Here is a 24,479-nt window from a genome sequence, read left to right on the forward strand (position 1 = left end):
TTCCCCATCTGTAGATTTGCAAAGCTGGAGTTACCTAATTAACCACCAAAATTCTTCATAAAAGCAGGAATTTGTGATGTGCTGTTAGACAAAGAGTTCAGCAAAGCAAGGATCTCCAATTTGCAGCAAGGCTGCAGATCTCTTGTACCACTTAATTCACAGTCCCAAATTTTCATGGCTTCACTTCAAACTTGCATCAGATATCCACTTTTCCTCCTTGATTTCTCTCACCCTTGTGAACACAGATAAATCTAGAATAAAAAGTGCCCTTGATACACAAGGAGTGACTAATATCTCTCTGGGTATCAGATGCCTTTAGGAAATTAATTCTTACTTGGCATTGAAATGACATCAGAAGAGATGTTCATGCAGAGTTAGGCAACTTGGTTTTATACAATGTTTCTGGAGGTGATCTTATTCAAAGGCCTCTTTAAAATGTATAGTAAATATTCCCTCATTTGTCACAACAGGGAGACAAATAAAAGAAGGAGTATTTTTGTAATATTTGCATTTATGCATGGGGAGAATCAAGAACCAGTAGGAGAAAGGGGGAAAAAGGAAAAATATTACATTACTGTGAGAAAAATAAAGTATGAAATAATTTCAATGAAAACTTAAGTTCAATGGACATGGGTAGCATCCTAATAATTTCCAATTTTCATCAAACTGAAGGCTTCCAGCTCATGTTCTATGGCTGAAATCCTTAGCTAAGTTAACTATATTTGTAGTATATGTGAAAACTTTGGCAACTGATGTATTTACCTTCACTGACCAGGACTGGGACAGTCAAGGTGCAGGAAACACTGGGCAACCTTGAACTTGAATCCCAGCTTTCCATTATCCTTTTTACTTTCAATACCATCACTTATAAAGATTACACAGTCCAATATCCCTCTGCATTTTAAACTGTCCTTCAAGCAACAGCTAATTAAAATAGCAACATTTTCAAGAATTCAAAATGTTTCAGCCTTTGGCAAAGAAGAGCAACAAACCACGATATGCTTTTTCTCTAATTAAAAAAAAAAAAAAAAAAAACAACAAAAATTTCTCTTCCTCCTGCTGCTGCCCCTGCCAGCGACTCAGGGCTCTGAGTTTGCTGAAGCACAGAGGGGGCCCTGAGCTGGAAAGGGAGGTGTACGCTCACACTGGTGACACCACACCCCATGAACATCCCCACAGTCACTTTTTGACCTCACCCTCTGAGGACAAGGCAGGAGGAAGCAGCCAAGGAGCTCCCTCACGCAAGGCTAATGGGAACTCGCATTTCTCCCAGGATCTGCCTGTCTGAGGTCCGTTCTGGGAATCAGAGACAAGCTCTCGCATGACTAAGCTGTGTTTTTAACATCCAGCTCTGAGCAGAGCCTGTCAGCTTCCCTGCTCATTTTAAACATGCCCAGGGACAGCTGTGGCACGGCAGAGATGGGGCCACAGCCGTGGCACTGCGCCTTCCAGGGGCTCACTGCTGTGCCACAGCTGGATCTGCCTGAGCTGAAGGCCCAGGCCTAGGAAGCTGAAAGGAATTTAATCCTTGATCTACATCTAGAGAAGATCTCAGCAAGCTGTATGAGTGTCTGTCCTGCAGCACATTCCTCAGTCATTATCTGTGAAAAACCACTCTGATGCATAAGAAATCTATGGAATGTACCACTGAGACCTCCCCATTGGCTTATAGGGATCCACTGATATGCAGGAGGTGAGAACCAGGACCTAATTCCACCAAGGGGAGCACCCAAACTCCTGTTTGATTCCACAGCAGCACCAAGGCCTCCAGCACCTCCACCTCCAAGCCCTGCAATGTTCAGGAATTCATTCAGCCAAGGGAGCAAAGCCTCCAGGGATTCCAGTGCTCTAAGCCTTGTCAGTACAAATCACTGCTGGATGCAAAAATTCATCCCAGACACAAGAGAAGCCTTGCAGATGCTGTGGTGTTCAGTCAGCTAAAGCAGGGCTGGACCCCAGCTCCTGTCTGTGCTCACACCAGGGTCACTCCTGCCCTGTGCAAACCCAGGGCACTGCAATATTTCTCTGTGTGCTCTGGGGTGCCCTGACCCCCAGGACAGCACTGACTCTGACCCTCATTCATGCAGAAAGTTTCCCAGACTTCAAGATAGACTGGAATCCACAAAAACGTGAAATAGATTATAGAGAGCAGTGCAGGTGTATCACTTGGTGAGAAATTGAGGTTTTGGGATTTTTAGTGTGTTGTGAATGGAAGCAAGATGGAGGGCACAGGGTGCTGTCCTGGGTTTCTTCTTCATGCTTCTTCCTTCTCCTCCATGGGTTTGGGTGGCATTTTGTAAATGGGCCTCTTTGCAGCTCTGTGGGATCAGTTATTGGGTTAAAAGGGAAAATAATCTAGGTGTCAGTTCCTAATTCGACAGTTTAGTCTTAAAAGACCTTGTACCAAGAGATTGTTGGCCATTTTGTGCCTTCTAATGAAAAGCTGCCAAACTCACAGTACTGAGACTGTTTTACTGATAAGAAACAATAAACACCTGAGTCCCAACATGAACTGCCCTCTCAAGTGCCTTCAGTCCAGACCCAGAGAAACCCACAACTGGAACCTCCAACGCTGCCTGTCCCGTTCATGTCCTCACTTTGCCCACTCCATGCCCTCACCTTGTCCCCTGCATGCCCTCACCTTGCCCTGATGGGCTGGGAGCCCAGCCGTGGCCCCAGGGCGCTGCCATTGCCCGGGGAGTTCTTCCTTGCCAGGGCAGGGGATATGGAAGTGGTTCGTTGAGGCACCTGGAAAAGAATGGAGACATCTGCAGTCTGGGCCACTCCTCACCTGAGCCATCACAGATCACCTTCCAGCTCTGCCTCAAGGCTGATTTACAACTGATTTCCCACTGAGAGAAAGGCAGTATTTAGGGCAATTACAAAATACAAGGCTCTCAGCTTTTAGAAGGAATCACTGGAGTGTGAGGCAGCAGCCAGCAGCAATGGTGCTCTCAGGGATGCTCCTGGCACAGAAGCCCCCAGAGCAGCCTGGCTACCACCAAAAAGGGCACTTACATCTTTAAGAAATGTATGCACATATACACACACAAATGTATATATAATTTAAATCTAACAAAACCCATAAAGGAATTTTAAAGGTAAAATTCAGACTGAAGTGCATTTCAACAGCCACAACAGAGGTTTTCTATCTAGCTCAGATATGACACATGCCAACAGACAGAAGGTGTTGACTGGTGGACAAACAAGAGGGTTGACAGTGGGAAGATCCAGACTGACCCACCTAACACTGGGATTAAACATTGTGACCTTCACTGAGCTTCAGATGTCACTGCCAAAACCTTGCTGCTGGCAGAAGGGCTCAGCAGGAGTACCAAAGCCAACCACAGCCTAGAGGGGCAGTGACAGGTAATCCTGGAACTCTGCCCCATCCCGTGGGAGCTCAGGCATCACTGCATGGTCACAGGTGCAGTGGCCTCATCCCCCAGCACCTCAGTGATGTGGAGAGGCAAGACAATACTCACCATTCAATACCTTGCACCAGGTAACAGAAAGGCCAAGGGCTTGTCAGGATTAGCAAAAAAAGGATTAGGCTTGGCTTTTTTAAAGAACAAACACACGGTTCGGTTCCATTAGGCAAGATAAGAGAAGGTTTAGAGAGCTCGGACTGCAGCATCACCAGCTGCAGCTTGTCCCAGTACAAAGCAGTCTCCCCTCCAGGTAGGGTACTCTGCAGTCAGGACTTGGGGAGTTTTCCACCTTCCTCTGAAGCATCCAGCCACAAGCACTGGCAGAAACAAGACACTGGACCACGGAGACAGCTGGTCCTGCCTCTCGGGGCAGTCCTTTCTCTCCTGCCTGCAAACACCTCAAACCCATCTCAGGCAGCCCAGTGTGCAGTCAGGCTCCTCTTGGGTGGTACTGCCAACACACCAGCCTGAAATGTGATCTGGTGGGATCCCTTCCAGAGTCCATTTTCCCTCAGCCAAGGGGGAAAATACTGCAGAGTGCTGGAGAACAGCTTTTCTCCCAGCAGCCATGGTCTCACCACGCAGGGCATCGCTGCGGCTGAGCGTCCTTCTCAAAGGACTCATGGCAAAAGCCAACATTAAATTGCAGGGCTTTTTCTTAATTAGGTTAAAACCAGGCAGCCACCCTCCTGCACTATGGAGGAGCCAAGCACACAGACAGTTCCAGGAGCTGTTGGCTTGCTGCTGCCTTTAGCAGAGCACTGATGTCCCCTCTTGCTTGGTGACAGCAGAAACAGGAGCATTATTAACACCCATGACACCACCACAGATCCCCTGCACAGGGAGGCTTACCTGGTGACTGCCACTTTGCTCTTCAAAAGGCAAGTTACTCACTTTGTAAATACACAGAAAAATTGCCTCTCAATCAGGGACAAATACTGCCTCCCTGTCACTAATCAATTTATAATCATTTCTCCTCTGTAAAAATCCTCCTGGCTGAGCAGCGATTCACTGTAAGGGCAACTTTAATGGCCAAGTTATAATTCTTCCCAAGTGAAGGTGTATAAACAACACAATCGAAATACTGGTCCAGAAGAATCCTAATTAAAGAGGTACTGCCAGACACTGCCAAAATGTCAATGAATGTATAAAGCTGCTGGAGCCCTTACAAGTCTTCCATCAATATTGATTGCAACTGGAGGCACGGTACTGGACTAAAAAGGACCCGTCTTATTGAGTATGACAAATTTTATGTTCCTATAATTCTATTTAGGCAGAAGGTTGTTTTTTATCCAAGGGAAAGAAGAGATTAATTTGTTTTGGCCTCTTTCTGAGCTCTAGAACTTTCTTTGCTGGAGGGCAGTGCTGTTTTGCAGCTATTTTGCAGCCAAGGGCAGCTCCCAGCATGTCCTGCAAACCCTGCCTGAGGAAATGCAGCCCCTGGGTGGGTCAGCCCCCACTGCAGAGCCTCGGGGTGGGCTCAGTCCTGCCCACTCTGCTTTGCCAGAGGGACTCAGCTCTGAGGCGCTGAAAGTGAGGAGTGGTTGTGTTACCTTTGGTGGAATGTCTTCCTCCTGCCGTAACCAAGAACTTCGGTCAAACTTTTCAATGCGAGGGGGCAGAGGAGGGTTTTCTGAGGTGGGGTCCGAGTTCTGCCTTGGCATCTCAGTGCGGTGAGAGGTCACCGTCAGAGCCTCCTGAAACCCAGCCAGTCCCTTTGCAGGCTGTTCATGCAGTGACTGAGACCCAGACAAGGAGCTTCCTTGGGATTTCACAGTGACCAGATGTGGAATCTAAGCACCAAGTCAAAACAGAACTATCAGTCAAAATGGAGGGTAAAAAAAAAAAAAGGAATTAAAAAAATTTAAAACTTGATTTAAAAAATTTTTTTTTGATTAGCACTTTGGATGCACTGAAAAGCCCCCTTGGTCTGAGATCAGCACTGCCTTGGTTTCAGGAACTTCTGACTTACATCACTTCAAGGCAAGATCTGTTAAAATCACACTCCCGCACACGCCGTGCCCGCCCCAGGCTCTGCTGCTGCTGGCCCAAACTCCAGCTCCTACACCTGCACCTCTGTGGTTGTACTAATGAGGTTTGGCATGGATTTTCCATGTTAAAAATGAAAAAAACAAAAAGAAGGAAACGATAATAAATAATAATTGATTTAAAAAATCATCAGGAATTCTGAGGCATAGATGGCTTAAAAAATATCTTGAGGCATGAGCTTCTACAGGTCTTGGTGGCTCCCAAGGATTAGCCCTACAGGTTGCAAGTTTAAGGAATAATGACATCTGTTCTGGGAAATCTGAGAAAATCACAAGGTTACAGTTTGTGAAATCAGAGTTTCTTCCCAGGACTCTGTGAAGCTGCATTCCTTTGATACAACAGGGTTGTGACTTTTATTTGAAATTTCTACATACAGGTCTCTGTACGTGTCCATGTCTCATGGCTACAGGAGTATGCACACACACACTGACATGGGGCTCTGGGTTTCAAGCAACTCTTTCACGAGTATTTTATTGCTAGACAAAAGTCTCTGTAGCTGCTGATGGTATAGGACACCAAGAAAGTCACTGAAAATTATTTGGTCAGTCAGAGGGATGACAGTGAAGCGGGGTTTTGCCCACTTTCCCAATGCATACAAAACAAAGTATGTTTCAGGGCTATCCTGCACATTTTTGTTTAAAGCTGGCTCTGTACTGGAGGTGCCACAAGTGGCTGGCACTTAGTTGGCACATATTCCATAGAAAGCCCAGCTGAACCTGGAGCAAAGGCTTTGTATTTCTCTCTGAAATCCCTGTTGGAATCTGTGGATCTGTGGGAGCAATTCCAGGGGCTGGACCAGAGCCACCACTGACACTCCTACAGCTTTTGGTGGCAGAGTTCTTGCAGACCTCATGGCTGGGAGAAACTTCTAAAATAATGATGCCCCTCCTCTGTGACAGTCATGGTGATCTATGCCCTCTCCAGATGTGTTTGTGACTGATGTCAACTTAATGGAAAACCAAAACAAAACCTTGAATCAAAGCGGCAAAGAAAGCAAAACCTCTTTCTGATGATCCTCAGCATCAAAGCATCCTGGGTCTTTTGTACCAGGCTCTGTGGTTTTAGTGCTTTACATAAACCAGATCCAAAGAGGATCAGAGCAACAGCTGCACTGGAGCAGAGCAGCAGTTCCTCCTGGTCCTCCAGCTTGTTTCTAGCAGTAACCAGTACGTGATGCTTCAAAGGAAGGTATAAACCAGCGTGATGTTGCTAACACATGGAGGTGACAAGAGGAACACACTCATGCATGTAGATGCTGCTCTTACTCATGAACATGCTTAAGGCTGAGAATCCAGGGCGCCAGTTGCTATTTCCCTTCCATCCATCATTCCTTGGTTCCTTACCAGCACCCCCAGCACCCTGGCGAGGGGGGAGCACCATTACCTGCGGGTCCACGGGCCGGAGCAGGGGCGGGGTCCGGGCTGGCTGCACGCCGCTGATGCTGAAGGACTCGGAGCGAGGAGGCAGGTTGGGGTCAGAAATCCTGTTGGCCACCTTGTGGGGCATGGCCGGCGAGCTCTGCCGGTTGAGCCGCGAGCGCTCCTCCACCTGCGCGACACCGGGACAGTCAGAGCCCCCAGAACCCATTCCAATGGGAATCCAAGGTAGGTATAAACATACAGACACCTCTTTTCTCTTTACGTGCATCACATCTATTGCTTGATCAAGGTGGTGATCACTCACAGGTTGGACTTGATGATCTTGGAGGTGTTTCCCAACCTAAGTGATTCTGTGACCGTGGAATCCAAGTTTTCCATCAAACTTGGATCAAAACTTGGATTATCAAATGCAATAAATGCATTTTAAAGGCATGAAAAGGACTGCTTGAATTTATACACTTAATTAATTTCTGAATATGAAATGGAAAAAATAAAGAAACTAAAAAGAAAACATAAAGAAAAGGCAGCACGCCTCAGAGAGATGTTCTTAGAGGATGACTCCCGAGAAGCTCTTGCTTCTTCTCAAATGGATCTTTGAGCAAGGGGACCATTTTCCTTCACTGCTATAAACACCACAACGGGTAGTTTTGTTTGATCTGAATAAAAGAATAAACATGGCAGCCAGAAAAAATTTGGCTTTGATCTGAATTTACTGAGTCTGGCACCTTGTCATGTATGGGAGGGGAAAATACTCTTTTACTGAGAGAGAACATCAACCCAAAGCCCACTGCTTTCAGCTGCCCTTGGTGGTTTCAGCTCACCCAGCCGTGCCATCCTGCAGTTAGGCTGTGCATTGATATTCAGGCAGCATATGCTATGCAGAATTTTTGATACCTCAAGATCTGATGTGTATTTTATTTATGTGTCATTGAAGTGTTAAATACCCCTAGCATGTCTCGATTCCACCGTGGATGATGCCACAGTAAAAGGCAATCTTTACAACAGGTTTGCTCGGAAAGAACCACAGCTCTTCTTTAAGTAAATACTCATGAACAAAAGAGCCAATATATGAATAAAAATGAATCCTTTTCAGAGACTAAGCATGAGACAGAGTAAAATCTAGGTAGGAAATTTGCGTTATGGACTTGAGTTTAAGCATCCCGGGCTACTGCCGTGTCCTAGAAGGTCACCACAACTTCCCCAGGCCCACCAGCGAGCAGAGGCCATGCAAAGCTCTGCTCAGCAGTGCCCAAGGAAGGGGACACAGGGATGAGAAGGGCAGCAGGGTGGGAAGGAGAACTGCCTCTGAAAAGCGAGCAGCAGCCTGAGTGCTGGGTCACAGCTGCTCCAGTCCATCTCCTCCTCAGCCAAGCCCTGGCAGCGACAGTGACAGGCGGAGATGGAGCCGCCGCGCCCCAGCTGCTCCGGGCACAACGCCAGGCCCCAAGGTGCACCTGACCATGGAGGATCTCCAAGCTGCTGTGCAGGAGAAGGCAGGAGAGGGATCAAATGGGGATGTCTGGCTACTGGGAAGGAGAAAGGTGCTTGATTTCCCACTGCCACTACCTCCTCACTTGCACCTTGTGGGAGCAGCACAGCAGAAGATGCTCTTGGGACTCTCCAGCTGTGCTTGGTGGGGCCCTACTGATTCCACTGTTGGGCAGAAGGGGGAAAAAGCAGCAAAACCCTTCAGGAGTTCATCATTGCTCGAGTCCAGACCATCTCTAATTGAACTCAAGATTCCCCCAAACAGGAAACATCCTTAGCAGAGTCTGAAGTCCCAGCAGAAGGTTGCTAATGTTTTAATACATCACTTCAAAGTGAGAGCAGGATAAAAGCCACAGGGACTGAAGGAGGAGCTGATTGTGGGTGTTGGCTGCTGCAGAGAACAGAACAGCTCATGGTGTACAGCTGAGCCCTGAGTTCTCTCAGGGAAGCTCTGAACACTGGGAAAGCACCACAGGGGCCAGCCACCATGTGGAAAATGTGGAAACTTGTCCCCTCCTTTCTGCACAATCATGTGTGGCATATTCCTGCCCAAACCCATCCTTCAGCTGACCAAGCTTTCCCTGCCTATCTGCAACACCTTGTTCAGCAAATACTGATCCATAACAAAAAAGTCAGTAACAAAGGGAGCTGTGAATTACAGGACCACAGCTCAGAGTGCTAATGCCACATCCCTGGCTGGATCACCAGAGGGTCCCAACATGATCTCCAAAAAGGCCCAAATAGTCCATAATTATAAGAGATGTGCCTGGAAAAACAGGACAGGTCTGGGACAGCATCCAAGCTACATCCCAAGTTAGCTTCCAGTGGATAACCCTGGGTAACACGAAGATGAGTAGAAGGGGCAGCAGAAGGGAATGTGCATCCATGCGTTTTGGCAGGACTATCTGCTCAGACTGTTTCGTTCAGCATCAAATGAAATCCTTGTCTGTGCTCTGGGGAAGCTGTGAGACATACAGCACAGGCTGGTTCCACACCCAGAGCTTTGTCATCACCAACAGGCCAGTCCCTTAACCAGGGGATGCAGGGACACGACCACAAGGTGAGTGGCCACGGCCTCACTCTGATGCTTTATCCCATTCCTGCAGGGTCTTGGGGTCACCCTGTGAAAACCAGTGAGGTGGGAAAATGTGTGCACAAAGGAGAGGTGTGAAAAGCAAAGATGAGCACAGCTGAGGAGGGCTCAGCCGTGGTCATCATGCTCCTATGAGAGAAGACTAGAGACCAAAAAAGCATAAAAACAAGGGCAGTATGGGATATAATGCAAAATCCTCAGGAAATACCCAAATAAGCTTTGCACAGCCTCCAGAAACTGTAGGCTGAGCACCAGACTTGTCTTTTCATTGTTCCCACAGGAAAACAAAGTCTCAATATTTCTGTTAAATTAACATGCATGGGCTGGGTATGGAAATTGCTAAACTATAACAAAAACCATGGTGGGCTCATTAAGTATCAGCACAAATCTATCTGTGGAGCCAGCAAAGGTGGGCCTTCAATATATGCAGCAAAGTACCTGAATTGTGTTAAAAGTAGGACTAAACAGAAGATAAAACAGGATGGAGGCAAGAGGAGTCATTCTGGGAGATTCCCAAGGGTGCTTTGCTGAGGCAGTACATCAAACTACTGCTCCCAACAGCAGAAAGATGCCACAGCTTGGAGCATTTAATTAGAAACCAGACAGAGTGGCACAGGTAAGGAATAAATGGTTTGGAGAGCTAATTGGTGGAAGCTGGAGAAGTTCCCCAACAACAGGAAACCTCATCTTCCCTATGATTTTGGCAAAGGGGAAGAGGCCGTGTTCTGCTGCTCTTATTAACATTGTGCAGTTCCCAATGTCCTGCTTCCAGGGACAGCATCAAAAAGATGCCAGCCCCATGAAACAGAAGAAATGGGCCTTTGTGTTTGAAAGGGAAAGCTAAATCCAGCACTCTTCTCCTTCACCCCAGATAAAAAAGTAATATTCTGTTTTACATATCTTTGCTAAAGTTTTGCAGACAGTGCCAGAAGCACTTAAGCAATGTTCTAGAGGGTTTACTTAAACACAGGCAATAAAAGACAGAGTTTATTCCCTTTTCCCTGCCCACTACCTACTCTCAGCACCCCAGCAGATGGACAAGAGCGACCCAGTTCTGCACAGAGCTGCAGAGGCACCACCCAGGTGGAAGCCTCTCTCATCAGAGCAGAGGCAGCTCAGCACATCTGGAACACCTCATCTGCAATCCCACTTATCAAATCTCTTCTTTTGCTGAAAGGGCTGGAGAATGATGATGCAACTTTAGAAAAATTAACAGCAAGAGCAGGCACCAGTCTTACTGGAGTCACCACAAAGAGATTAAGGAGAAAGAGTTTGCACATGGTCCTGCATCTGCACTGCAGACAATGCATGTCTTAATCTTTTCAAGACTATTCAGACTCGCAATAATTAATATTCAAGATCTCACAATTATTACAATCCCCTCTTTTTGCCTAAGAGAAAAAAATCAGGAAAGAGCAACCCTAAGGGATACAGCCCTGAGCCTGGGGAAAAGCTGTCCAAGCCCTGCCTATGCAGAATTAGGGCTCAGCAAAGAACCTCACAACCATCACCCTCTGCATTCATCCCTGACCCCTACAGACTTGTGGACATGCCAGGAAGGAGAATGAGGCGATGATCTTCAAGGTCCATTCCAAATGAATTCTATGGTTCTATGTCCACAAGCCCCCAGACAGGCTGAACCCCTCCAGGAGGGATTCACTCTCCTTCTCACACGCCCTCATGGAAAAACCTCTCACTGTTTGTACCAACCCAGACACACTGCACCGAGCTGGGAGTGTTCCCAGCACAGCTGAGGGCATCTCCTGGATCCCCACCCTGTGCAGCACAACCTGCTGTGTGCATTTCAGACCCAGCCCTGCAGATGCACACGAGCACCATCATCCTCCCTGCTCTCCCTTACCTCCTTGGCCCACGCTGGCTTCTCGCTGGCATTTATCCCTTCTTTGTAATGGTACAGGGGTTTCTTCTCTGCTGGCCTCTGGTCCTGCCTCTGCTGCTGCTGCTGCTGCTGCAGGGACACCAGGTAGTCCCTCTCCTGCTGGAGCTGCCTCTGCAGCCTCTCCGCCTGCCGCTGCTCCTCCAGCTGCTTGCGCTTGTACTCCTGCCCAGGAGAAACATAGTCACAAGGTGCCCAGCCAGCCTGCAACCTGCAGATTTATCTGTTTGGGTCAACAACGGGGCCTGAGCATCTGAAAGGTTGTTTTCTGGCAGAGCTTGCTGATTTGGAAGATGTAGGGGACTGAGTTGTAAAGCATCCCCAAGGAGAGACAGCAGAGCCAGCAAATTCAGAGTTGTGACTCTGCCAGTGATGCTTTGCAGCCACTGAACTGCCCCCTTTGGGAGGAATGGGGGATGTGAGTGCTGCCTTGTCAGGGAAACCCTGCAAGACCCACTGAGGGCTGATGTTTGCTTAGAGTTACCACTGACTTTGCCCAGGTTTTTCTGGACAGAGAAATGAAGGATCAATTCAATGAGGTGCCAAACATCACCTGGTCAAGATGGGGCTCAGTGTAACCTGGTCTAGTGGAAGGTGTCCCTGCCCATGGCAGGGGGTTGGAAAGAAACAGCCTTTAATGTCCCTTCCAAACCAAACCATTTTATGGTTTTATGGTCAGACAAAACCCAACTGAAGCCAACTCCTCTGTAGGACCAATTAATTGATCCTGAGAAGAGCCAGAATGCAAAGCCAACTGTGTGATCTTTCTGAATCCCTACAGCTCTATGAGTTTAAAGGAGTAAATAATTTTGAGAAGTCCTTTTAAAAGGTAATGGTTTGTGTGAGGGCTTTTGTTTTTCCTAAATAAAATAGCAAGACAAAAAAACCCCAAACAAACAACCCTGTATATTAAAAGAAAATGCAGTAAGAGTAACAGCTACTAGCAGTAAAAAGGATCACTCAAACCCAAATTAAATAAAAAAGAGGACATCAAGAATGCAAACAGCACACAAGGGAATAGACAGTGTTCCTGCAAAGAAATTGAAACAAAAGCCTTCACTCAGAACATGAAGAACAGCATGGCAGGGTGGGTTTGATGGATGCAGGCACGCAACAGCCTGAACACACCCCAACATGCTGCAAACAGCCTCCAAAACTCCACAGCAGCAACCAGGGCTGCTCCTCTCAGGAGGACAGACACACACACGCCAATGCTGCAGAGGGATGCGATGAGAGCCGTGCACCACGAGGGGAGCCAGCCCCAGGCAGAACGGGGGATCCAGGCATGCTGCAGCCATGGAGCAGGACAGGAGGCTCCAGGAAGGGTGGTGATAGCGGTGTCCCCCATGTCTGGGCATGTCAGGAGGCACTGGGGGACACGGGTGCATGCAGACATGACACGGGCAGGAAGCGGCAAGCGTGGCCGTGGCCTCCCATTTACCAGAAGTAGCGCCTGCTCCTGCAACAACTGCTGCTGCAGGATCTCTAACTGTCTCTGCTCCTCCTCTAACTGTCGCCTGATGTACTCCTGGAGGCATGGGCAGCAAGGATCAAAGGAAAAAGAGAGAGAAGGTAAAAGAGCCAGTATTTCCAGAGAGGAAGGAGAATGAGGTGGGCACCCACATCCGTCCCGCCCAAGTGATCTGATCAATCAGCCCTGGCACCCTCCATCCCTGCCCAAAGAGCCCAGGGTGTCCACCACTCTACAAGAATGGAAACCGCAGGGGAATGGCAAACATTACCCAAGAATAACAAAAAACCTGACCCCAAGAACAAGCGGGCATGGAAAACCTGCACCAAGTGCCTTCACATCTGCGGGCCAGCAAGTGGATCCACACAGAAATAAACAACGGCAGTGAAAGCGACACACGCAGTGTTAACAATTAAGCAATTTGCTCTCAAGTGGTAAAAAAGGAGTGTTTACAGGAAGATCTCTGATGAGAGGCAGAGGAAGGCGTGCTCCCAGCCCGGTACCTGCTCGTGCTCCGCGCGCCGCCGCTCCTCCTCCCGCCGCATCTGCTCCTCGTAGTGCCGGCGCTGCTCCCGCTCCTGCTGCTTCCGCAGCTCCTTCTCCCGCCTCTGTTGCTGTGGGGGGCAGGAGGTTCAGGTCAGCATCCCCATCCCTCTCCCCAGGACCTCACAGTCCTTTTCCTCATTGTTTTTGGGATATCGCCTGGCCCACAGACCCAGAGTGCTCCCACCCATCCAAGGAGATCATTGGGTGGTACAGGGGCTCCTTGATGCCGCTCCATCCTCACACACTCTGGTGGCACTGGCTGTGGAGAACCCACAGCATCCTCCTAGGCAGAACCAGATCATTTCTTCTCCCACCTGCAGATGAAGCCATGGGGGCAATGCATGGTCCCCATGTCCCAGCATGGCCAACCAGGGGGTTAATGAAGCCTTGGACAGCTGGGAGCTACATGAGCCCATTGCCTACAGGTAACACATCTCAGCCCCAAACCCACCCACGGGGATGATGGACAGAGCCAGGGGACTTCTTGCCTACTGAGAGGGAAATGCATCCCTCTTTATGTTTCCTGAGACCAGAAACCAACAAGAAAGACTCAAAATCCAAGGGTTTTTCGTTTTTGAAGCACCAAATGAGCAGGATGACTTCCCTTGCTATTGTCAGGTCCTGCCTGCCCCACTCCCTCCTGGGTGCATCCCTGCCTGCTCCACTCTGCAGCACCTTTGCTAACAGGGAGTGTTGGGGTGATGACAACCCACAGCCTGCTGTGAGTCACCCTGGGCGCACCTGCAGCCCCCACAGGCCTGCTTTTAACCCAGCCTAACTCCTCCAGCAGGCTAAACCACGCCGGGAGCAGGGGCTGGCTGCAAAATGCTGCAGTGCTGCACAGGCTGCTGGCCAGGGCAGCCCCTCGCTGCAGCACCACATGCAGCACCACATGCAGCATCGGCAGAGGGCACTCCAATGCCGGGATTGGCTCTGGAGCTGCCTGCCCTGGCTCCATCACCCCCATCATCCCCATCATCCCCTCGGTGCAGCCTCACACCAGCGGGAAGGCACTGCTGAAGCAGAAACCTGGCCCTTCTTTCTCCTTTTTTTTCCCCTTGTCTTTTTTCCTCTCCCTTGCCGACACACGGTGGCTGAGCAGTGCATGGGAATGCTGTCACTGGAGAAGCTGGCACGGCCATGCATTCTCTAAATCGTGGGGAGGGCTGGAGCCAGCAGCTCCTGAGCATTCCAGAGGCCAAGATGCCTCCGTGTGAAACTGCTGCTCTGCAGGAACCTGCACTGCACGGACTGATTTAAAATCTGTGTCTATCTGTAGATACCTATAGTGATAACTGTATTTTCCTCCATATTCTATATATTCGTGTCTCTGTGGAGATACACATCCAAGGATATCTTTACAGATAGATATCCATGGAGATAAATCTATCTACAGATGTTGTAACAAACATTTAAAGACCCCAGCATTTCCATCAGGAGCCACTGCCTGTCCTGCTGCTGCCTCCTCACCCACAGGTAACATCCACATGGACTCCAATGATTTCCTTGAGCTGCAGCACAGCTTTAGTGCCACCTATAGCAATATTTATCAGAGCTGCTCCACTTGCCTCAGGCAAGGAAAAATTGTCTCCAACCTGAAATAACCTGGCAGCTGCAGACAGTGGCATGTCCCACACCAGGCACAGTCACTGGCACTGCCCACGTGGGCAGGGGATGCATGTGCTGCTCTGTGTGCACTCCTGTCCTCACTGGCAACAGGGGAACGTGGGCCTGGGTGCAGCTTTTGGGACTCTGCACTAGAAACTGCAGAGGGCTCACCACCAGACACGGGCACTCTGCAGCATCCTGGTGATTTACTGGATTTCCTGGCTTCACCAGTGCTTCCTGACTCTTTAGCTGATGGTCACTGCTCCCCATGATCTCTGAAGCACAGATCTTCAGACTAATGTGTTGAATATATTACCCTGAGCTTCCAGTCCCAGTTGTGCCACACTGGTTTTGGGGTGGGTTTTAATTGCTGGCTTTTTTAGTTAAACTTTCACACTGCTGAATAAAGCACATAATGCTCGTGTAGGCTGGGCTTGGCTGGCAGGAGGCAAGGCCCTGAATACCACAGCTATTTCTTAAATAAAAATCACCCAAATGGTCTTCATTTCCAATCTGGTAGGTGAACAAATCCAAATCCTTCCAAAGAAGGAGGCAAAAGTGATTTTCTCAAGGAGGGAGTAGCACACCATCCTTCCTGGGTACCACGTGCTCCAGTGAGCTTGCCCCACTTCTGGCCCCTTTCCTTCCAGGCAGCATCTCACCAGCAGCCTTCTAAAGCCTATTTAACTCCAGGAATGAGAACTGAAGCTCACAGGGACCACTTTCCTTCAAAGCCAGGCCTGATGCTGTTTTGGATACTTCAAGGCCCCCTGCACCCTGCTGCAGGCAGGCTCCTGGTGCTGAGGCTCTGAGCAGGATCCAACACACGCATTTATGGAGGCCAGCAGTGCAGCACTGCCCTGCAGCTCCACAGCACATCTGTCAGGTCACATTATAAGCAGGTCATTTGTCACCATTGGTACCATTACCAGCACCTTCAGCTGAACACTGTAGCCCAGCAGAGCAGGGCTGAATCAGCTGCCTTCCCTGTATGGCCCCGCTGCAGCAGCTGGCAAACATCTGGAGAGGACCTGGCACTGCAGTGGGCAAAACCCCAGACTCCCCAGTATTAGGATGATGTGGACCATTTTTGAAAGAGGGATTTGCATCAGGGAGATGCAGCTGAAAACAAGTCCATGTAGAAACAGAACCTCCTCCCCCCAAAAAAAAATTAAAAATTAAAAAAAAAATCAAATATCTCTCTTTCATTGCCTCCTTTTCTCCCTGTTTTCTGACCTCCCTCTCCCACTGCAAGAGCACACTTCCCACATTTCTCCAAGCCTGAAACTACTGTGTGTATTTACACTATCCAGATCCATTATTCATGCAAGGCAAGAGCACCAATTAATTAGGGCTGCATTTATATAACTCTGCAGGTAAAGCTATATGTAGCTGCTTGTAAGCCAGAACGGGATCTTATTTGCACTGCACCAGATATGACAGGTTTTAAATATTGATGAGAGAAGACACACAAAGGCAAAACCTCTGGTGGGGAGGCCCTTGGAGGCCTGGCATGAAACAAGGACTTCAAAGAGCAAGCTCACTTTGCTAGATCAGACACATCCTGGGCTATGAGCAATGGGAGAGCTGCAGCTGCCCCTTGAACCCTGTGAGCTCAGAGAGGCACTGACACTTGCAAGAAGAAGCTCCTGGAAACCCTGGCTTGCTGCTCCCAAACACCAGCATGAGCCAGGAAAGAAGTGGAAGGGGAATTCCAAGTGACAAATGAAAACAAATATTCTAGGTGGCTGCGTTGTTGTGACAGGCTCATTTATCTGAGCCACCAGGGAAAGAGTGACTGTGGCTGGAACATCATCTTTTCTGACACACTAAGCACTGGAGCATGGAGAGGTGTTTCCCACTGGTAGAGAAACTGGGTCAGAACTTCCCACCATGGCAAACAGGGATCTGATTCGCTCTGAACCACTGCAGAGCTTTTGCTCGGGATCACCATGAGGGGATGCCCCACGCAGGAGGAATCTCATGCTTCAGAAACTATGAGCCCTACATGCTTCCTGACCAAAGAAAAAGGAGAGGGACATGAGGTTTAGCTCATACCTGTACTACAGGAGCTGCTGCAACACAGCTCTCCCTGGAAATGGGTGCAGGAATGCTGCTGGGACCACTGCAGTGTCCCCATGGACCACACACCTGTGAGGGGCCTGCCATCTTAATGACAAGGTTCCTACAAGCTATAGGACAACTGCACATGCAGAGGAAAATAACAAACCGCCATTTTAGATAACCTCAATTTACCTACAACTAATTGCTGAATTTTTTATTTTGGAATCACTTTATAAGAGCTTCTAGTTGGTGGTGTTCTGCTGGTGAACATTTACAGGAGCAATTTTTTATCCCTTGAACATCCAGCCCTGTAAGTGCCCTAACTGGAACCTCAAATGAAAACAGCAAGATGCTTAGATCTGCCTGGTACATTCCCTGTAATGATCTGACCTTCATTTTATACCTAGAATGGAGAAAAATCCACAATTTGGCAGAAAAATGAGGTTATGTAAAGCCTTCTCTGACTCCATCTGCCCACTGCTGCCAAGGGGTCTGCACAGAGATTTGTCCTGCAGAACCCCTAAAGCTCCTGACCCCAGGATGTGCTATTCCTACAGCTCAGCTGGAGTTTTGGTGGTTAAACCAGTGCATCAAGGCTCATTCTGTGCCAGCAACAAATGGAAGCCTGATTAGGGAACTATATATATCTAATATATGTATATATAGGGAAAAATTAAAATATATTCAAGCCTATTCACCCTCCTGCATGACACAAACATTTTCTGCAGTGCTGTTGGATCTATTGATATTTAATTTCCTAATTTGAGGGTTAGTTCTGGTGCATGAATTTTGAATTCATGAGACCAACTTTCTGTGAAAGGGAAAACAAAGCTGCAACTCTGCTCCCATGAAAGCCCCGGTTTCAAAGCTGGCTTGGGCATTTTTACTTCCACTGCAATTAAAGACAGCTGCAAATCTAAATCTCTTTGGCTGCCTGCAAAAATATTCAGAGAAGGAAATTGGTCAGCTCCTGAAAAAGGAGACCCAAATGTCCAACAGATGGAAGGAGACACGCAAAGGATGGCAGCAAGGTCTCCAGGGCACCAAGAAGGCCATAAATACCTTCCACAAGACTCCTCACTTGACTTTTTTTCTATATGCACTTGATGTTATTGTTAGAGCAACATCAGGAGATGGTGGATTTCCCCAAAAAAGCCCTAACGTGGGAGGTGCTTTGTGAGAGGTTCAGAAATCCCCATTAGGAAGATCAAGGTGACAGAAAAAATGTGATTTGTTCATTTTGAGTGCTGTTAAACGAGACATGAGAAAGGGTAGGAGCTGTACCCCTGCCAGTATTTAAAGACAGCAATGGAAAACCACCAAACAAACCTTCTGAAGGTCTGCACTGATGGGGGAATGGGCCAGCTATCCCACTAAGGCCTTTCTTCAGCTCTTTTGCTGTTCATCTCCAGTACAAATTAACTCCAGGCATTTCTGAACTTGGCATCCTTCTACATCAATCCTTTTGGAGCTGCACTTGGGCCCAAATGCCAACTCACTCCCTTGGCCTGGACACCTCCACAGCATCTTATGATGAGTAGGAGCTCTTTCTGTAAACACAGTAATACAATTGGCAGCTTGAACAGGCTGACTTAGGAGACCCAAAAGCCACCAGCTCCAAGGATTTATTTGTCCCGGCTGCTCTGCTGTGTTTTAAAGGTCAAATTTATTTTGAAAACACAGTAATCTGAGTCTTCCACTGGTCTGTTCCCCCAGAGATCTGCTGGTAGCACTGCTGCCTGCTGGAGGCACACCCCATCTTAGTCAGACCATATAGTAGCATGGAAGAAATCCTGCTCCCATTAACCAAAATAAATCCCCGGCTAAGAGTCATTAATGAAAGCTAGTGCAAAGCTGGTGTAGGAAAAAGCAGGGAGGCCCAACAGCAGCAGCCTGGCTGGAGCAGCACTCCACAGCCATGCAGTGTGCTGGGAGCCTTGGGACAGCCACACCAAACTCAGCACAACTGTGACAGCTGCTGGTGTCTGCCCAACAGAGGCCTCCTGCCCCAAAATACCCAGCAAGGGCAAAGACCAAACGATATCCAAACTATATCCCTGCAGCAGCCATGAAACTTTACTTGCTAATCTCTGCACTTACAGATTTTCTGGTTTTTCAGATTCAGGGCACCTTGCAGCTGGCAAAGCCACAGCCAGCCATGCTGGGGAGCATCTGTCCCCACCACTGCCACAACCCACCACGTTTGCAACAGAAGGTCTGTGCCTCTTTCAAGGACTCCAGCTTTAATCCTCACCATAGCAACTCGGCTGCTCCTTGCTCGCCACGCAAACCATGTCTAATAGAGAGCAGAGCTCATTTCACTCTGGCTGGATGCAGGTGAAGCTAAACCTGGCCAGATGGACCCGAGGAAATGGGCACTTGAGAAGATGCTGGGGCTATCACAGCTGCCAGCTGGCCCCAGCATCTGCCCTGATCCTGGCTGAGCCCGTGGGACAGATCACATCAAGGGGGCAGAGGATGCTCTTCAGCCACAGCCCCCCTGCCTTTCCCCACTCCTCTGACATGGCAGGAGCTTGCCAACGCCTCTTGGCCAGCTTTGCTCCAGCATATCCCCCTTTTAACTGAGGTCCAAAAACTGTAAGGCAGCTGGGAAGAAGGCAGTGGGTGAAGGGGCTGTTCAAAGCCATTAGAAAAGGCATTGGGTTTAAATACTGGCTATGGTGGCATTAACTTTTAATGACTTGGGGACACAACAGAAGGGAACTGGCAGAGCCCAGGGGACTGAGCACAGCCCAGCCCAGCAAGGCAGCAACTCTGTAGCTCAGGGCAGAGCTCTCCTGCTCAGCAAAGGGATTAGTCCTCCATTCAAAACCTGCCTGGGAAGCAGCAAAGAGAACAATTTTCTTCTATGTGAAGAGAACATATTAATACAGCAGCAAGCATTGTATTCATTACAGGATTGCAGTTAATCTGGTGTCTGCTTTTATTCTGCTGTTGTTCTGCCCCTGTACTGCTTGCAGCAAGCAGGCTGAGACAAAGGCAGAACCAGGCTTCCTTACAACAGTCCTCACAAACACCCACTGGGGCAGGGGATTTTGGGGTGCAAACCTTGTCCTCTCCCAAAGCAGCTTGCCAGCTTTGGGATGGGGTGCAGGGCTCTAGCAAAGCCTGACCTACAAAGTATTGAACACTCTGTGCTCTGACAACACACAGACCTAACATATTTACCAGACTGAAAAAACGCTTTGCCTGGGATTTGCCTGTGTTGATTTTTGCCCTGGAGGGGCTCAGAGGACCACCTCGAAGAGGGGACATACCACCACCATCATCACCATCAGCTGCCTGAAATTCCTTCCTGTCTGTGCCCCTGGCCTGAGGCATTACCCAGCACAGGGAGAGATTGGAGACCTCTTGTTCGTGCAAATTAAGGGGGTGGATGCTTTAATAGTCCATTTACTGCAAACCCTTTTATCAGACATATTGGTGACCTCTTCAGAAAGCTAATTTAATGACCCTCAATGTATGAACCCTGCAATGAGTCACTGGGCTGAGTTCAGAGCAAGGCAATGGGTGCCTCTTTGAAAAACCCGATCAAAAGTCACAAGAGATGAGCAAAAGCCCCTTTATTTTTGGTGAACTTCTTCAATACAAGAACCAGGAGCTAAAGCAAAAGCTAGCACTTCCTCCAGAGCACATGGCCAGGCTGAGCAGCTCAGGGACACCCAAAGTCACAAGGTCAAATCCTGCAGCTGGATTTTAAATGGGGTGGATAATTTTAAGACCGATTGCATTTGTGGCTGGTGTGTTAAGACAAGGGTAATGAAATCTTATCCTTCAGGGCACATATGGATCATTGCACAAGTCAGGCAGGCATCTGCCCCTCCCCTGCAAGAGAAATTGTAATTGGCAGGGACTGTAAGACTGCAGTTGAAATTATGGATTAAATGGGACACAAATGGCACATGGATCCAGGGATAGGGCAAATTGAGCTTTTCGGTTTCTTTTCCACTGTAACAGTCCACAGGAGCAAATAATGATAATGAACTTGACAGATGCTGGATTGCACACCTCGACTGAACACAGCTGTCACCCCAGTCATGGGCTAATTCTGCTCAGTAGTTCCAGGGACCCCTTTAGGTTTGGAATATTTACAGCAAACCAGTACTATTACCTTCACAAAAGTTGGCAACACTCGCTATGGTGGGGAGAGTGGCTGGAGATGGCTACACCGAAAGGATGAGCAGAGGGGCTTGACCAGTGCATCAAAATGTTTGGGGTTACTGACTGGAGAGGTCAGCACGTGACCTTAAACCACCTGAGAACAGTTATAGGAATGTGCCCCTTGTTGACAGAGTGACAAAACCATCCTTTGTCCCCTCAAAACAGAAAGAAGCCCAGAAGTTTCTCTCCTCAATTAGGTGAAAAAGCCACTTCATAGGCTTAGGGAACTTCACCTCAAACTTAAGGACAGCCAATTGGACAGCAGCCTAAAAGTCAATTTACTAAAAAAAGAAGTGAACAAAGAAACTAATCACTTTTGTGAGGTGTTTTACCAGGAGCAAGAATCTCTTGCACCTGGCTCAGTTTTTATCTATTTGTTATTTTGCCTTTTATTAAACTTTTGTGTTTCCAACACTGCGACAGAAGCCATCCTGCTGATTTTATGCCTCCAAAGGTAGCTGAGCTATCTTGGGTGAGTAATACACCTCCAAGAACTTACCAGACCTGGCTCAAGGAGGCCAACAGTCCCTTGGGACCTGCCACCAGAAATCCTGCTTGCTCCACCCAAAGCCAGCTCAGCCCTGGCCAGTTACCTCCTCCAGCCTCCTCCTCTGCTCCTTCTGCTCCTCGATGCGCTTCTGCCGCTCGGCCAGGAGCTGCCGCTTGTGCTCCTCGTTCTCGCGCTGCTGCTGCTCCAGCTGCTGCCGCCGCAGCGCCTCCGAGCGCTCCTTGTTGGCCAGCTGCAGCCGCAGGAAATCCCGCCGCAGCGTCGACTCCCCGGGCAGGTTCAGGATGGAGCTGCACGCAGGAGAAGCGTTAAAGTTCCCCTCCATGCAGCCTTGAGCCTCTTGTCCCTGTAGGGTTTCCCAGCGTGGCCCCTCTCCCCTCCATCCCAACAGCATCCGAGTATCCGGCAGAGCTTGGGCAGCAGGGGTGGAGGGATGGGGACCTGCAGGTGTCAGGGCAGGTTGTGCAGGTGGAGAATGGCAATTAGTTTTTCTTTGCTCATGGCTCATCGGTCATCTACTCACTGGAAATGGAAAGGGTTCCTTTACAATAAGCTTCTAACCAAAGCCTCTGGTGCTGCAGTGGCTGGCACGCACTATATTTAGCTGTGCACAAAGCACATTTAGCATGAATCACTGCCAGCTATTAAAATACTACATTATCTCAGAGAAATAATGGAATAACCTGATACTAATTACAACGGCTCTGAAAAATGTCAGCAAAGAAAGTTCCAGCCCTACAAGTGCTTGCAGCAGCACCTGGGAGGTTTCATGGTGAAAAATGACATGGAAACAGGGAGTTAGTTACACTTGGATGTAAGAAACCACATTTTAAAGATTTTTTTTAATTTCACCTCACATTTTTCCACATCTCAATATCCACATTCCCATGACAGCACCATGTTGTGCTGCAGATCCCACAGGCAATGGGGTTTTTCTTCCCCAGCTTTTGGTTAAGGTGATCCAGAGCATCAGTTCATACCCACGCACCACCCGGCAGCAAGAATTCCCTCTGTTCTGCCAGGGAACAGGACTCTGTGCTCAGAATGTCCTTTTTCCATTTCCAGTTCATATGAGCCCATGATCCAAGCTGATTTTATGCATAGCTAAAGGGATGTAAGGGCACAAATGAAATGCTGATTCTTACCTTGGCTCTCCAGAGTCATTTTCCTCCTCCTCCTCCTCACTTCCACTGTACTCGTACTCTGTCTCATCTAGGAACAGAATTGCTCATCAGTGCCCTTTGCTGGACTCATTTGTTTTTCCAGTGGCTGAAAACCCCAGAGCTCTGAAGGCAGAACAGCCAATTCTCTTTACCTTGCATGACCAAGAATAAGCAGCATTACTGCTCTGCATTTTGTGGTTTTATGGGGGCCACAAGGCCAGGGAAGCACCAGCACAGTGGGCAACAGCCCTGACAACCACAGCGCCTTGATGTAAAGATGGGGGTGTCCACAAAATAAGAATTTTTCCCCATATGACAGTGAGTGACCCCCTTCTTCAGGTTCTGCAACAGGAGGTGCACCACCAGCCACTGGAGCCACAGCCACGGGAAGGTGGGATTTAACCAAGGCTCTGAAGGCACCAGCTCCTCTTTCCTTAAACATATGCTCTTCCTATGCAAATCCATGTAATTTCCAGGCAATGAAGATATCTACATAAAAGCTCACTGCAATGTTGTGTTACATACTGCAATTTCTGCTGGGATATCATCTTTATCGGATGAAGGGAATTATAGTCAAAGAAAGACTTGCATTTATCCAATTACTCTCCATCTCTAGGGTCCAACCTTCATTTGCCAGACTAAACACATTTAATACTTCACTGGGATCCCATTTTATTGTTTTGATTGTAGTGAAATCTATTACAAGGGGCTGGAAGGTACACATGAAAAATTAATTCCGCTACCAATAAGAGGAGAAATAGCAACATATTAATTTGCTGGATCCTACAAATGAGCTTTCAAATTAAAATTCAGTTCACAAGCAGCTGAATACTTTAACAAGTTTCTTCTGCTATCTGATCTTTCTTGCAGAGGACTTTGATAGGGCCTGGAGAGTTCACTGAAAACATTCAGTTTAATGGGTTATTCCTAGTCAGCGGAATTGCTTTGGGGCAAGGGTCTTATCTGGATGTTGGTTTGCACAGCTCTGCTCATTGCTGGTGCTGCAGGGATGTCACGTAGATCAACACACTTGGCATGAAATACGTGAGCTGGGGAAAATTCAGCTTAGCAGCTTCACCCTCCCACACGCCAGCACGGATCTATGCAAACGTAAATTTTATACACACGCTTTAATGAATCAAAGCTTGGATGTTCCATGTGGAAATTACCACCTGGCCTAAAAAATGGCATCATTTTTCATTAGGAAAAGAAATATATTTAAAAACACTGATTAACTCTAATGACAGTCACCTGTCTGCTTTGCATGAACACACATTGTTTAGTTACAGGTATTTATTTTCATTTCAACGACTGAGAGGAATCAAACCACACAAAACAATCTGTCCCCAAAACCACATGAAGGTTCACACCTATTGAATTTAATGAGATTGCAAACAATCTCAGCCATCTGAGTAAGGGGAACTAGTACTGGGCAACCCACTCCTTTTCGTCTTCCCTCTTTTACCCATAAGCTTCACCTGTCTGGACGTGCCCTGGTCTGCACTAGGGATATCCCCAAGCACGTGGCACAGGTCACAGGTTGCCCAGACAGAGATATCTGAGCACATGGCAGAGTCAAGGATTGCTCAGAGTGCTGCTT

General features: G+C 48.2%; 1 protein-coding gene across 5 annotated transcripts in view; it reads right to left on the reverse strand.

Annotated features, from left to right (window-relative positions):
• TNIK (TRAF2 and NCK interacting kinase) overlaps positions 1–24,479 on the reverse strand; it is a 147,516-nt gene that overhangs the window by 24,600 nt on the left and 98,437 nt on the right. For 3 of the 5 annotated variants that reach the window (XR_004060949.1, XR_004060947.1, XM_030954010.1), the window contains exons 11-18: positions 22,862–22,928; positions 21,802–22,006; positions 13,312–13,422; positions 12,779–12,865; positions 11,302–11,502; positions 6,864–7,028; positions 4,985–5,224; positions 2,642–2,748 (exon numbers count right to left, since the gene is read on the reverse strand). Coding sequence is in view for 1 of the 5 variants with exons in the window: in XM_030954010.1 (XP_030809870.1) it covers positions 2,642–2,748; positions 4,985–5,224; positions 6,864–7,028; positions 11,302–11,502; positions 12,779–12,865; positions 13,312–13,422; positions 21,802–22,006; positions 22,862–22,928 (1,183 nt within the window). In the remaining 4 variants the exon portion in view is untranslated. The remainder of the gene's footprint in view (positions 1–2,641; positions 2,749–4,984; positions 5,225–6,863; positions 7,029–11,301; positions 11,503–12,778; positions 12,866–13,311; positions 13,423–21,801; positions 22,007–22,861; positions 22,929–24,479) is intronic. The other 2 variants (XR_004060948.1, XR_004060950.1) reach the window with 2 other exon arrangements.

The sequence above is a fragment of the Camarhynchus parvulus genome, chromosome 9, assembly GCF_901933205.1.
Source record: "Camarhynchus parvulus chromosome 9, STF_HiC, whole genome shotgun sequence".
NCBI lineage: Eukaryota > Metazoa > Chordata > Aves > Passeriformes > Thraupidae > Camarhynchus > Camarhynchus parvulus.